General features: G+C 39.2%; 1 protein-coding gene across 3 annotated transcripts in view; it reads right to left on the minus strand.

Annotated features, from left to right (window-relative positions):
* LOC130682131 (probable ubiquitin carboxyl-terminal hydrolase FAF-X) overlaps positions 1 to 16636 on the minus strand; it is a 165887-nt gene that overhangs the window by 74694 nt on the left and 74557 nt on the right. For 2 of the 3 annotated variants that reach the window (XM_057496269.1, XM_057496270.1), the window contains exons 23-26: positions 5132 to 5151; positions 4473 to 4598; positions 3361 to 3489; positions 1788 to 1957 (exon numbers count right to left, since the gene is read on the minus strand). In XM_057496269.1, the coding sequence (XP_057352252.1) occupies positions 1788 to 1957; positions 3361 to 3489; positions 4473 to 4598; positions 5132 to 5151 (445 nt within the window). The remainder of the gene's footprint in view (positions 1 to 1787; positions 1958 to 3360; positions 3490 to 4472; positions 4599 to 5131; positions 5152 to 16636) is intronic. The other variant, XM_057496268.1, reaches the window with a different exon arrangement.

A 16636-nucleotide genomic window follows, 5' to 3' on the forward strand; every position in this document is an offset into this window, starting at 1 on the left:
AGCAAAAAGGATAAAATACTCAGGAAAAGATAAACCTAATTAGTAAGATACACAGCAGTGTTTGAAGCAATTAAAGTCCTAAATAAACAAGACAATGTATACTCATGTACTGAAAGATTTAGTATTATTTAGATGTCAATACTACCACTCTACCCAAACAGTCTACATATGTAATGTTATCCCTTCCAAATTACAATGGTATTGACCGCCAAAATGTAAAAACCCATCCTAAAGTTCATATAAATAACAGAATTTAAAAATGAATAGAATTTTCTCTGCAGACGCACAAGAAGCACAAGAAAGGATTCTTGGAATCACTCATCACTAGGGAAGTGAAAATCAAAACTGCCATGAGATACCACATCACTGGGATGGCTTTTACATTTAAAAAAAGAGAGAAGAAGAAGTAGGGGAGAGAAAGTAGAGCTTTGGTACTTGACTGGTGTGAGTATACCATGGTGAAACTAATGTATAAGTTGGCAGGTCCTTAAAAAGTTAAGCATAGATTTACCATGTAATCTAGCATATTCAATCCAAGTATATACTCAAAGGAACTGAAAATGCATTCAAACAGTTATTTGTGTTCATAGCAATGCTCAAAGCAGTGTTTTTCATAATAGCCAGAAACAGAAACAATCTAAGGATCCACCAACAAATGAATGCATTAACGAAAACGTGATATAGTTGTACATCTGAATATATTCAGCCTTAAAAAGGAAGAGAATTCTGAAATATGCGGCAACACGTATAAACCTTGAGAACATTATGTCATGTGAAACAATCCAAACACAAAAAGACTAATATTGTGATTCCATTTATATGTGGGATTGACTGTAGGCAAATTCATCTAGATAGAATGTGGATTAGAGCTAACTAGGGCTGGAAGGTTTGGTGAAACGGCTTTTTCAAACCAAGAAAAGCTTATTTTCCTAAAGAAAAACAAATTAATTCTTTAGAAAAATTTGGGGTGACAAAAACTTTAAGAAATAGTGATGATGATAAAAACTCTCAGCAAAGTGAGTGTAAAGGGTAGATACCTCAACATAATAAAGGCCTTATAAGATAAACCCACAGATTACATAGCAATGGTGAAAAACCTGCCAACTTATACAATTTTCCTCACTGATTAGGATGAAGACAAGGATCCTGACTCTTAGCACTTTTATTCAACAGAGTATTGGAGGTTCTAGCCACAGCAATCAGACGAGATGAAGAAATAAAAAGGCATTCATATGGCTAGGGAAGAAGTAAAACTGTCACTATTTCCAGATGATATATTATATAGAGAAGACCCTAAAGAGTCCACCAATACCTATTAGGAAAATAAGTGAATTCACTATAGTTTCAGGATACAAAATTAAGCAGAGAAATCTGTTGCACTTGTATACACTAACAGTGAACTATCAGAAGAATAAAATAAGGAAAAAGAAATAGTGATGATGACTGTACAACACTGAAAATGTTCTTAAGGCCACTGAATTGCCCCCTTAGAAGTTGTTAAAATGTCCAAATATCTTATGATTTTATACGCCACAACAATAAAAGCCCGGTAAAAGGAAAAAAATATCAGCACTGCCGTTTAGATAAGAAGAAAGTAGCACAGATTAAGTGAGACATGTTGAAGGTTTCATAAACACCAATGTGCCATGTAGACGAGAATAAGTCTCATTTGACTTCAAAGATGTTTTTATCAAAATTAATCTGTTTTTGCTCAAAATAATGAGGCGTGCCTTCCTTCCTAAAACACAAAACAAAACAAAACCCTAAAGAAAAAAATAATCACTTACTTGCTGGGACAGTGCAATAGTAAGTCAATGATAAATGTTTGCCAGGCTCTTTCTTTACTAAGTGCATCCAAAGCTGTTGGAAGTAGAGCAAAACATAACGTCATCACTTCGAATCCCTCACAGCAAACCTGTTCATCTTCTGTATCTGGCTCATTACTTGCATTGGTGATCTGTAAAATTACAATCAGGAGTCAAATTACCCAGTAATACATTTTTTATTTTCATTTTTTTTACTAAGGTATCATCCATATACATTCTTCTGAAGGTTTCACATTAAAAATAACGTGGTTACTACTTTCACCCACATTATCGAGTTCCCCCCATACCCCATTGCATTCACCGTCCATCAGTGTAGTAAGATGCCACAGATTCTCTACTTGTCTTCTCTGTGCTACACTGTCTCTCCCATGATCCTCCCCACACCAGGTGTGCCGATCGTAACACCCCCTAATCCCCTTCTCCCTCCCTTCCCACCTCTCCCCTTTGTTAGCAGCTAGTCCCTTCTTAGAGTCTGTGAGTCTGCTGCTTTACTCCTTCAGTTTTGCTTCATTGTTACCCAGTGATGCAGGTTCAGGAAAAAATTCTTAACCTGTATCTAACCTGTATTTAAATGTAGCTAACATTTAAAACTTACCTAATCTCTAAAGTGGCCTGTCTTCAGTCCCTTCATCTGCACTTCTGAGACCCTCAGAAAAATACCCCCAAAGGGGATTAAAGGTGTCTGATCACAAACACTAAGTGTCACTTGGGTGAGTGGTAAAGTTCTGCATCAGTCAGTATTCCTTCCTAAACAATCCCTCTGGCCCTGCAGTTTGTATTTTTGATTAGTGTGTAGTTTTTATCACACAGCTTACTAAGATGCAATCTTGTTTAAAAAATTACTTATCCCTATACCAATGTTCAAGAAGGCATTTCCAAACAAAAATATAATCAAGTAGGCAGCTAATCATTTGTAATCTGCCTTTACTCATTGAAAAATAGGTACAGTTTATGTCTGGCAAACAACATTTAAATATTCCAAAAAGGGAAGCTGTACAAGGCTATTACCTACCCACTTTGCTCTCTTAAATATTACAGAAGTGACTATCCAAGACAAGTAAATATGACTGGGGATTCAAAGAGCTAAACAAAATCTCATTTCTGCAAGTAACTGCTTAATTCAACAAAGCTTAGGGATAATACCAAAATGGTACACTTTTCCTGCTTTTGAGTGCTCTAAATGAGCCAAGAAAATACTTGTTAAATGTCAATTCCACAGCAGACAGTTACCAAAATTCATTCAGGACAAAAAAACTGAGAAAGAATTAAAGGGAACTAGGAAAAGAAAATCCATTATATTTTCAACCCAAGAAGTTAAAAAAAAAAAGTTTCAGAAAAAAGCTGTGTTATAGAGAAACCCTGAAGTCTTTTATTTTCAAAAATAATTCATATATATTCTCATCTGAACTGCATCTAGAAGTTCATTTTAAACTACTAGATACGAATGACTTTTTCCTTAAAAGACAGCAGACACGAAACTTTGGTCATATGTACAACTAACAAACAAGGAATATATTTTTGTACTAATTCTTACCGTCATCTCGTACATTTTAGTAATTTCTTCATTTGGGCTAAAGACTAGCTCTAATGCCCCACATCCTGATGCCCAGACGATTTTTTGTATAGCTCTAATTACACAAGTATCAGGCATATATCTTGAAGCCTGAAAAAAAAACCAGTAATTAAAAGTGCTGATAGAATATCAAAGTGAAATAATCAGAAAACAAAACTTTCTCCTTGTTAAAGAGGTAGTATAAGTGGTTGTAAATTAAGTGAATGCTTCACATTACCCTTAAGGTCCAAAGTAGTAATGGGTGCATTTTTAAATACCTTTACATCAAGTCATAAAATATAGTAGATGAAGAACAAACATTATTGTCAGCTACAGTCACAAAGTATGCTTTAGGCTAAGATCTAATCTGGGCTCTATAATACTTTTCATAAGAATTTTTAGAACATGGGAAAATCCAGCCTTTCATTCCTATGTATGTCTTCACCCAGAAAGAAGATGCACCCACAGAAGCCCTTATTTAATGAATTTTCAAAGTAGTTCTATTCCCAAAAGTCAGAAACTAGTATAATTCAAATGTCTACTAATGCAACAGGAGGAAAGCCCATAAAAAGTAGTATTACTCAAAATGGAATAAAGGACAGATGCAAAATATAACACTGATAATTTCAAAATTATGCTGATGGAAATAATGCAGACACAAAAGAGCATACAATATGATTCCAGTGATGTAAATTTAACAAAACTTAAGAAATTTACATGTAACAAAAAGCAGAATGGTGGTTGCGTGGAGCCAGGAGGAGAAAACTATTGGGGCTGATGGAAATTCACCTTGAGTGTGTCATTAAACATCTGTCAAAACTCACCAGATGGTTTATTTTGATCTAGTTTATGCAACAGAAAGTATAACTCAAAAAAATCTGTTTAAAAACTTTTAAAAAGCACTTTCTTAATACTAGTATTTAGATAATATTAACATGAAACTTCATCTGAAATAATAAGATTCACACTAGAGTGACACAGTCTCAATAACCTCAAGTTCAGCATCTTTATATATTTGAACAAAAAGAGACCGTCAACAGTAATACAAAATAAAACCACCCAAAATGCCAGAGTCTTCAAATTTTGATACTAACCTCACCAGATATTTGCTGAGCAAGATGTACGGAAACATTTCTAAGCATGTATTCAGATGATGGATTAGGCATGCTCTGAAGGACATTTTGTAGTATCACCATGTGATCGTGAGTAACTTGGTTCATCTGAAAAAACACAACTTTTTACTTGGAATAAACTTGCACAAAACTAAATTTCAAAAATCTGCAGTAACCAACCCAACAATATGCTACTTAATCACTGCCTCTGTCTCAGGATGTCATCTTTCTCCGTCTACATCAGTGTTCCTTATTTACAATAGAATTAATGGTGATCTGCATAAAAAGTATCCCAGATGCCCAACACTATAGACACCCTCTCTCACTTGCCTGTTAAAATATAATATTGCTCTGTAAACTCCAATTTCAGACTAATTCAATACTCTTCCTACAACAGGGTTCACTCTCACTTGAAGCAGGTGACAGCCCTCTGAACACATCTTTTACACGTCTCTGGGCAAAGCCTTTTCCTCTTTCCCAAAAGATTACTATGCTTGCTGTGAAATGACTGAGCAAAATGAGGGTACCAGATAAACAGACTTTCAATTTCTCATCCTCTCATCTTTAATTTATACCTCTCACTTTCTGTCACTCCAGTCTTTAAGCTGTTCCTTACTTTAGTTCAAAGGTTCTTTTGCTACCTGTGTTCTAATGTTTATCCCTCAAACTTGCTAAAAAGTCTGCACAGATTCACCACCCACCCTCTCTACCTTTCTTTCACAATCAAGTCTTGTTAAAGAAGTTCTTAAAAATACATGTTTTAAGGAATTTAAGACTTTGGGATGGTGGTTCCTGCTGTCACTAGTTTGGCAAATCATGTAGAAGTCTGATTTGGTGTAATGCTTCCTTCCAGTTACTCTCTTTAACGTCAATTAAGGGAAGCTGAAATTTTCATTTAATTTACTGTTCTACACATGTGATTTTCATCGTTCACAGTCAATACTTGAGGGTCTACTGGCCAGCTACTACTAAGTAAGATTTCAAATTAAAAAGATAGTATAGAGGACTCTGGGAAAAAAGATGGTGGAGTAGTAAGATTAAGGCAGAAACCTCCTGCAAAAAACACAGAGAACATGAAATTATAGCAAATATAACCAACCCTGAAAATAACATGAAGACTGCAGAACTACATACGCACATCAGGGAGGAAGGGAAGAAGAGGGGAAAGTGGCAAAGCTGATTATATGGTGGGACCTAAGCCCTCCTCCACAGGCAGGAGGAAGAGGAACAGAGCCGGGCGTGTGTAGGAACCCATGATTGCTGAACACCTGGCCCTAGAGATCTGGGAGCAGAAACCCACACTACATGGTGCTCTAGTAATTAGAGGGCCTGGACAAAACAGACAGGCTGAATGAACACTTGGAAGGCAGTGATTCCAGCTGTTTGTGGAGGATAGGCATGTTCTACTGGTCTCCCTGAGACAAAAGCAAAGAGGGAGTTGGAAAGGCTTCCTAGCAATGAGAGGAGCGCTAGATGGGTAAGGGTTACACAGAGCTCTCTGCTGAGGTTGGAAAAGGCAGGTGGAAAATACCTCCCCAGCCCACCCTCAGCCTAACAGCTTCGGAACTCTTGGGAGACAGGGAGGCTTTGTTCCCCTCCCCGGTAACTCAGCCCTGAGGCTCCTCCTTGCAGCACGTGGCCTGTGGATGGCCCACTTGGCTTGGAGGTGGTGTCATACTTTGCTGCCAGATAGGCAGGGGGAGACCCTCCCAGGTTTCATGGTCCTATACTGGGCCAGCTGAGGATCTGCCCACAGAAGCCATACCCTGGAGGCTACTTCCTCCCGGCAAGCACTGGTTCCACCTGCCTGTGACCTGTGCTTTTGCTGCAGGCCAGGTGGAGAGCAGCTCTACTCACAGCAGCTCTATTGGTGCAGTCCTGAGGCTCTTCCCTCCACATGTGGTCTGTGAACAGCCCATTTACCCTGACACTGGTGTCACACCTCACTGCTGGGGAGTCACAGGGAGATGCTCTCAGCTTTCTCAGTCCTGTTTTGGCCAGCCAGCCCCAGGGGCTCCTTCCTCCCAGGAGGCGCCTGCCCTACTTGCCGGCAGATCATGCTATTCCTGCAGGTTGGGGAAAGGGTCGCTCCATTCACAACAACTACAGCAGAGCAGCCCCATGGCTTCTCACTGTGTGTCAATGAGCTGACGGCTCACACAACCCATCTAAAATCAGGTCATTACAAGCTAGACCGAAAGGAACCCAGCCTACTGCACACCAACAGTTGGGGCTCCTGCACCGGAAAGCAAAATTGTTTAGAGATTCTGGGCACTAGAGGCATCCTGCATAAATCTACTACTCCATAAGAAACACTGAAAATATGAGATGACAGAGAAATTTGATCCAAACAAAACTGTAAGACCTAACATCAGGAAGAGGGCTGAGTGGAACTGAAATCACCAATCTTCTGGATAAAGACTTCAAAGTAGAAGTTGTAAACATGCTCATGGCTCTACAGAAAAATATTCAGGAAGTAAGGGAGCACACCTCAACAAAAAGACAACCTGCAAAAAAGTCACTCAGAGGTGAATAAAACAGTATCTGAAAAAAAAATGCAACAAGGGGATTTAATAGCAGGCTTTCACAGGATGAAGAAATGAAAAATAATCAGGAAATTAGGGAGCAAGTAAACAGTGAAGCCAAAAAACAGGAAAAAGGATCACTAGGAAAGAAAGAATAGTTTATTAAGAGAGCTTTGTGACAAAACCAAACGGAACAATATTAGCATAACAGGGGTACCAGAAGGAGAAAAGACAAACGGATAAGAAGTCTTTCTGAAGGGATAAAAACTCTCTTTGAAGAAGTAAGTGTTGGAACCTTCACCAATCTGGGGAAGGAAATTACACTCAGGTCACAGAAGAGAAGAAAAGCCCTAACAAAAGGATCCTTAGGAAGGCAACAACATGACATATAATAATTAAAATGGCAAGGATCAAGGACAGAGCACTGCAAACAGCCAGAGAGAAAAAAGGTAACTTATAAATGAAATCCAGTAAGGCTTTCAGCACACTGCTCAGCAGCAACCTTACAGGCCAGAAGGTAGTGGCATGATATGTTTAATGTAATGAAACTGAAGGACTTCCATCCAAGAACATTCTACCTGGCAAGAAAATCATTTAAATTTGAAGCACGAAATCAACAATACTCAGATAAACAAAAGTTGGAGGAATACACCACCACTACTCCAGCCCTAGAGGATATGTTCAAGGGACTGTTCTAGATGAAAATGTTCCTAAGTCGAAATAGCTGTCACCAGTGAAAATAAACTCACAGTAAAGGTAGTAGACCAGTTCATTACCAGCAAATATGAAATTAAATCAACTACTCACAAAACCAGTCAAGGAATACACAAAAAGTGAGGAATATGACACCTAGTATGTTAAGTGTGAAAGAGGAAGAAGGGAGGAAAAAAAAAGTACCTCTGGACTGTGTCTGAAATAGAGTACTCAGCAATTTAAGGCAGACAGTTAGATAGTAAAGAAGCTGCCCTTGAGCCTTTGGTAACCACAGATTTAAAACCTACAATGGTAATGAGTACACATCAATCAATAATCACCTTTAATGTAAATGGACTAAGTGCACCAAGCAAAAGATATAGAGTGGTACAATGGATAAAGAAACCAGAACTGAGAGATGGCTCAGCATGGTGGTGAGAGTAGGGCTGCGGAAATCTCCAAAAACCATACATATTTTTGAAACTACGACAGATACAACTATTCCTAAAAGAGAGAGAGACCAGAAGATATAGCACAATAGCCAGGCTACACCTACATCTGCGAGAACGCAGCATCTCACGAAAAGGGTAAGATACAAGTCGCGGCCCGGCAGGAAACGAGTGTTCCCCCGACCCCGGCTCACCAGTGGGAGAAAAGAAGTTGGAGTGGGGAGGGAGTGGAAGGGCAGGCCTGCTAAATAACCAGCCCTAGTAATCTGCACAGGGAGCAGAGACACACATTGCATGGTGTGCTGGACATTAGAGAAACAGAAGGGTAGCTTCCGAGACAGACACTGCGAGCAGGTCCCCACAGCAAGCTGCCCTGGGAAAAGAGAGAAGCGGGCCCTTTTTAAATCTCATAAAGGGACAAGGGCTTAACGGCGGAACAAAATTGTCCCAGTACACTCTGCCCAGCAGGCTGGGAATCTTGAGAAACTTCCGGCCCCCTAACTCCCTGGGGAGTAAAGCAGCCCCGAAGCCCCTCACGGCGATAAGCACCATGCCATTCATTCCCCCTGGGCAGCACTGCAGGGAGACCGGCTGACCCGGCAGAGCTGTGGAGCAGCCGGAGAGTGGCCCCGCCAACGTCAACCACGCAGAGTCTCCTGCAAGCATGCAGCTAACTGGGACAGGCAGCGGAAGCTGAAGCAAGATCTGGAAGGCAGGAAGAGGCGCTGTTCTCAGGAGAACACACCAGCACGGGTGTGAAGCCCTGCCCCTGCAGTCCTCTAGGCTAGCCTGAGGGCGGCCCTGACTACCGCAGCTCAGGAGATCATCCCAGAGACTGCTTCCCGATGATTAAACTCATATGTGGAGTATAAGAAACAAAGAAAAAGACTGAAGGAGCAAAACATCAGCAGACTCACAGAAACCAAGAATGGACTAACAGGAAAGGGACTGGGGAGGATGGCTGGGAAGGGAGAGACAAAGGGGGGAAAGGGGCATTATGATTAGCAGACATAATGTAGGGGGGAGGAATGGGGACAGCTCTACAACACAGAGAAGACAAGTAGAGATTGTATAGCATCTTACTATGCTGACAGACAGTGACTGTAATGGGGTATGGGGTGGGGACTTGAGGATGGGGGGGAGTCTAGTAACCATAGAATCTCAACATAATAAAGGCAATATATGACAAACCCACAGGCAACATTATATTCAACACGGAGAAGCTCAAAGCTTTTCACCCAAGATCAGGAAAAAGACAGGAACGCCCACTCTCTCCACTGTTATTCAACATAGTACTGGAGGTCCTACCCATGGCAATCAGACAAAACAAAGAAATAAAAGGACTCCAGATTGGTAAAGAAGAAGTCAAACTGTCACTATTTGCAGCTGAAATGATACTGTACAGAAAAAACCTAAAAGACTCCACTGCAAAACTACTAGAACTAATATATTAATTCAGCAAGGTTCCAGGATACAAAATCACTACACACAAATCTGTTGATTTCCTATACACCAAGGACGACCTAGCAGAAAAAGAAATCAGGAAAACAATTCCATTCATGATTGCATCAAAAAGAATAAAATACCTAGAAATAAACCTAACCAAGCAAGCAAAAGACCTATACCCTGAGAAGTACAAGACACTCTTAAGAGAAATTAAAGAGGACACTAACGAGTGGTAACTCATCCCATGCTCTTGGCTAGGTGGAATAATTTTGTCAAAACGAACATCCTGCCTAAGGCAATATACAGATTCAATGCAATCCCTATCAAAATACCAACAGCTTCCTTCAACGAACTGGAACAAGTAGTGTTAAAATTCGGGGCCAAAGACCCCGAAGAGCCGAGGCAATCCAGAGAAGGAGGAGTAAAGTTGGCGGACCTCACTTCCCAACTTCAAGCCCTACTAAAGCCACAGTAATCAAGACAATTTGGCACTGGCACAAGAACAGACCCACAGACCAGTGGAACAGGATACAGAGTCCAGACATTAATCCACACGCACGTGGTCAACTAACGTACAATAAAGGAGCCAAGGACATACAATGGGGAAATGACGGCCTCTTCAACAGTTGGTGTTGGCAAAACTGCCCAGCTACATGCAAGAGAATGAAACTGGATTATTGTCTAACCCCATACACAATAGTAAACTCGAAATGGATCAAAGACCTGGACGTAAGTCGAGAGAACTGTCCATAAAACTCTTAGGAAAAGACAGCCAAAAATCTCTTGGACACGGACATGAGTGACCTCTTCATGAACATGTCTCCCCGGGCAACAGAAACTAAAGCAAACATGAACAAGTGGGACTACTTCAAGCCGAAAAGCTTCTGTACAGCAAAGGACACCATTAGTAGAACAAAAAGGTAACCTACAGTATGGGAGAATGACATATCCAATAAAGGGTTGACATCCAAATTATATAAAGAGCTCACACACCTCAACAGGCAAAATGCAGATAAGCCAATCATAAAATGGGCAGAGGAGCTGAGCAGACACTTCTCCAAACAAATTCAGACCTCCACTAGGCACATGAAAAGGTGCTCCAAATCGCTAATCATCAGACAAATGAAAATTAAAACCACAGTACGATTATCAGCTCACACCAGTCAGGACGCCCACCATCCAAAAGAGAAACTATGAAAATGTAGGCGAGAATGTGGAGAAAGGGGAACCCTCCTACACTGCTGGTGGGAATGTAAGTTACTTCAATCACTGTGGAAAGCAGTATGTTTCCCACAGGAAAGGAGGTTACTCAAAGAACTCAAAATAGAAATACCATTAGACCCAGGAATTCCACTCCTAGGAATTTACCTTAAGAATGCAGCAGCCCTGCTTGAAAAAGACATAGGCACCCCTATGCTTACCACAGCGCTACCTACAATGCCTAGAATCAGAAGCAACCTAAGTGTCCAACAGTACATGAATGGATAAAGAGGATGTGGTAAATATACACAATGTAATATTATTCAGCCATAAGAAGAAAAGAAATCCTACCACTTGCAACAGCACGGATGGAGCTAGAGGGTATTTTGCTCAGTGAAAAAAGCCAGGTGGAAAAAGACAACTATCAAATGATTACACTCATGTGTGGTGAATAAAAAGAAAGGAAAAACTGAAGGAACAAAAGAGCAGCAGAATCACAGAACCCAAAACTGGACTAAGTTACCAAAGAGAAAGGGACTGAGGAGGATGGGTGGGAACGGAGGGATAAGGGGATAAAAAGGGCATTATCATTAGCAGATACAATATAGTGGGGGACTCATGGGGAAGACTGTACAACACAGAGAGGACAAGTAGTGATTCTATTGCATCACTACACTGATGGAGAGTGACTGTAATGGGGTTTGTGGTCGGCACTCGAAAATGGGGAGGAGTCTAGTAACCATGTTGCTCAGGTAACTGTACATTAATGATACAAATATAAAGGAAGAAACAAGAACCATCTATGTGCTATCTACAAGAAACTCATCTCAGATTCAAGGACCTACATGGAATGTAAGTGAAGGAAGGGACAAAGATAGTTCACACGAATTATAGGCAGAAAAAAGCAGGAGTAGCAATACCAGTACGTGACTAAAGAGATTTCAAAAGAAAACAAGTAACAAGATACAAAAAGGGCCTTACATAATGAGAAAGGGGTCAGTCCAACAAGAGGATGTAACCATTATAATCAGGCCCTCAAAAGAGGAGCACCTAAATATGTAAAACACAGAACCACAGAATTAAACAGGTGGACAGAATGCAACAAATTTGTATCAGGAGACTTTTAACACAGCACTCACACCAACAGATCAACTAGACAGAAAATAAAGAGACAGAGACTCTGAACACCACATTAGAACAGATGGACCTAACAGACATCTACAGAACAGTCTGCCCAAAAGCAGCCGTACACACATTCAAGTCCACGTGGGATATTTCCCAGCACAGATCACAGAGGCGGCCACAAAAAGACCCTCAATAAATTACAATAGACTGAAATTTTATCAAGCAGCCTCTCAGACCACAATGGTATGAAACTAGACATAAATTACACAGAGAATACAAAATAGTCTACAAACACATGGAGGCTAAGCAACATTCTTATAAATAATCAGTGGATCGATGATAAAATTAAGAGATCAAACAATATATGGAGACAAATGAAAACAAACAGCCCAAAACCTGCGGGATGTGGCAAAGGCAGTTCTAAGAGGAAACTACACAGCAATATGTAGGCTCACCTCAAGAAAGAAGAACAATCCCAAATAAGAAGTCTAAACTCACAAAGCAACCAGAAAAGAAGAAGAAGTAAGGCCCAAACTCAGTGAGAGGGACATAATAAAGATCAGAGCACAAATAAAAATCTAGAAGAGCAAACCACAGAGCCTATCTGGAGCTGGTTCTTTGGGGAAATAAAAAAGATAAACCCCTAGCCAGATATACCAAGAAAAAAAGAAAATGTACACACATAAATATAATCAGAAATGAGAAAGGACACCATGGGTACACAAGGAATTATTAGAAAATACTATGAAAAATTCTATGTCAATAAATTGAATGACCTACTAGAAACGGACATTCTAGAAAAATGCAACCTTCCAAGACTGACCTAAGAAGAAACAGAAAATCTGAACAGACCAATACTAAGATTGAAGTTGAATTGGTAATCAAGGAAATACCTAGAACAAAAATTCCCGGCCAGATGGGCTTCATGGCTGAATTTTATCAAACATTTAAAGACCTAATACCCATCCTTCTTAAAGCATTTCAAAAAGTACAAGAGGAAGGAATACTCCCAAACTCATTCTACAAAACGAGCATCACTGTGATACCAAAACCAGACAAGGACACCACAAAAAAAGAAAATTAGAGACAAATATTCATTATGAACAGATGCACAAATCCTCAAGAAATTATTAGCAAACAAAGTTCAAACACATATCAAAAAGATCAACCATCATGACCAAGTGAGATTTCTTCCAGGGAGGCAAGGATCATACAATATTTGAAAGTAAACCAGTATCACACATCACATCAACAAGGAGGATGACAAAAATCACACCATCGTCTCAATTGATGCTGTAAAAGCATTTGACACAGCTCAACATCTATTCATGAGAAAAACTCTCAATTAAATGGGCATAGAGGGTACATACCTCAACATAATTAAGGCCATACACAACAAACCCACGGTCAAAATAATCCTTTTAAGAGCAAAATGCTGAAAGGTTTTCCTCTAACATCAGGAACAAGACAAGGATGCCCACTCTGACCACTTGTGTTCAACATAAAAGTGGCTGGAGATCCTAGCCACAGCAAAAAAAATCACCAAGAGATAAAGGCATCAAAATTGATAGGGAAGAAGTTAAACTGTCACTATTTGTAGATGACATGGTGTTATATGTAGAGAACCCTAATGAGTCCACCAAAAATAGTTACAACTAATAACTGAATTCAGCAAAGTTACAGGATATAAAATTAATACACAGAAATATGGTACATTCCTTTATAGTAGCAACATATTAGCAGAAAGAAAAAACAGGAAAACAACCCCATTTACAACTGCATCAAAAAGAATAAAATACCTGGGAATAAACTTAACCAAGGAGGTGAAATACCTTTACTCTGAAAACAAGGTACTTGTGAGAGAAATTAAGACACCAATAAATAGAAATCTATCCTGTGCTCATGGACAGGAAGAATTAATATCGTCAAAATGGCCATCTTGCCCAAAGTAATTTACAGATCCAATGCAATACCTATGAAAATACCAATGGCATTTTTCAAGATCTAGACAGAATAATCATAAAATTAAGTGTGAAACCACAAAAGACCTTGAACAGCCAAAACAATCCTGAGAAGGAAGAACAAAGCTGTGAGGGATTACACTCTCTAATTTCAAGCTCTACTACAAAGCCACAGTAATCAAAACAGTTTGGTAATGGCACAAGAACAGACCCATAGATGAATGAAAAGGAATAGAGAGCTCAGAAGTAAACCCACACACATATGGTCAATTATAAGTTATGTTAAAGGAGCCATGAATATACAATGGGGAAAAGTCAGCCTCTTGTGTTGGCAAAACAGGACAGCTATATGTAAGAGAATGAACTGGATGATTGTCTAACATTATACACAAAAGTAAAACTCAAAATGGATCAAAGACCTGAATGTAAGTCATGATGCTATAAAACTCTCAGAAAGAAACATAGGTGAGAATCTCTTGAACATAAACATGAGCAACCTTTACCTGAACACATCTCCTTGGTGAGGGAACAAAATAAAAAATGAACAATTGGGACTATGACAAACTGAAAAGCTTCTGTACAGCAAACAACACCATCAGCAGAACAATATGGCATCCTGCAGTATGGAAGAATGTATTTCTAAATGATTCATCTGATAAGGAGTTAATATCCAAACTACGTAAAGACTTCACATGCCTTAACACTCCATAACATATAACCCGATGGAAAAATTGGGTGAAGCATCTGAACAGATACTTCTCCAAAGAAATACAGATGGCCAATAGGCACATGTAAGGATGCTCCACATTGCTAATCATCAGGGAAATGAAAAATAAAACCACAATGAGTTACCACATCACACCACTTAGGAAAGCCACTATCCAACAGATAATGCTATCCAAGAAACAACAAATGCTGGCAAGGACGTGGAGAAAGGGGAGCCTTCTGACACTGTTCATGGGAATGGAAATTGGTTCAACCACTGTGGAAAGTAATATGGAGATTTCTCAAAAAACTAAAACAGAGATACCATTTTACTCAGTAATTCCACTTCTAGGAATTTACCTGAAGTAATCAAGACCACTGATTCAAAAAGACGTATGCACCCCTATGCTTATTGCTGCACTGTATACAATAGCCCATATATGGAAGCAACCTAAGTGTCCTTCAGTACATGAATGGATAAAGAGATTGTGGTACAAATCCACAATGGATTACTATTCAGCCATAAGAAGAAAACAAATCCTACCATTTGCAACAACACGGATGGAGCTAGAGGGTATTATGCTCAGTGAAATAAGCCAGATGGAGAAAGACAAGTACCAAATTATTTCACTCATTTGTGGAGCATAAGCAGGAAGCAAAAGAGAAGGAACAGAACAGCACTAGACCATAGACACCATGAAGGGAGTTGTGGTTACCAAAAGGGAGGGCTGGGATGGGTGCGGGGGGTGAGAGAAGGGGACTAAGGGGCACAATAATGCAATCACGATCCATGTTGGTCACTGGGATGGTAGTACTTATGGAGAACACAGGTAATGATGTAATGACTCTGTAATATCTGAGTTCAATGACGAACAGTGACCACACTGGAGGTGGAGAGGACTGATAATATAGGTGAATGTTGAAGCAATGTATTGTGAATTTGAAACCATCACAAGATTGTGTATCATTGATGCTTTAATTAAAAACAAAAAGATCATATTATGTAGATTTAAGAACAAAAATATTACAAAAAATAAAAAGGAACACCAAGTTGAAATAATTTGTCACAAAGACATAACAATCATAAATGTAGATGTACCAAACAATACTTGAAAAATACATGAAAGGAAATTTGACAAATCTAAAGGGAAAAATAGACAAACCCACAATTACAGATGGAAAAATTTTTCTAATCTGTTCTTCCATCCTTTAACTATTTATTCATGAATATATGTATGTAAGAAGTACAGATTTATTATGAGTGTTCGTAAACTGAACACACCTATATAACCACCACCCAAATAAAGAAACAGGCTAGTTCTCCAGAAAACTCCCTTATGCCTCCTTTTAATCACCATCTCTGCCCCATTTTTTCCTATCTTACTGCACACTATAGGTCTTTAGCACCATGTGGATGATCTTGTTGGTAACAGATAGGCTAAGCCATTCTAGTCCTCTCACAACTGTTCAGGACTGGTGTTCTTCCATTTTACAGTTGGAAATGTTTAACATGACTCTTAATTATTGCTAGAATAAGTAGACCGAAAAAAAAGTTAGAAGAGCAGAAAGAATAGGTGCAGTCTGTTTACTCACTGAGCTATTCTGAGGTCATTTTTCTTATTTGGACCAAATTATTTTACCTCTTCAGATTTACACTTTTTAAAATTTTTTTAGATTTTAATTTTGACTTACAAAATAGGAAGTCAACAGTAGGCTATTAGTCAAGTTTTTGGTGGATCAAAAGTTACACACAGATTTTTGACTGTGTTGGGCTGGCAGGGGTATCAGTGCTCCTAAACCCCTGTATTCTTCAAAGGTTAACTGTGCGAATAACCATTAAGTACACATTACTTTGTTTCAATAATTATCAGTAAAAGGCCAACTTGTTTCACTGTATCAATACACATTAACTGTGCCTACCTCCCCAGAATTATTTTAGAAAATCCCAGGCAGTTTATTTTATTTGAAATGCCTTAGCATGATTCTTTCTTTGAAACAAAATCTACAACACTATAATCCTACGTAAAATAATGAAAATTCTA

Source organism: Manis pentadactyla, chromosome Y, assembly GCF_030020395.1.
Source record: "Manis pentadactyla isolate mManPen7 chromosome Y, mManPen7.hap1, whole genome shotgun sequence".
NCBI classification, from domain to species: Eukaryota; Metazoa; Chordata; class Mammalia; order Pholidota; family Manidae; genus Manis; species Manis pentadactyla.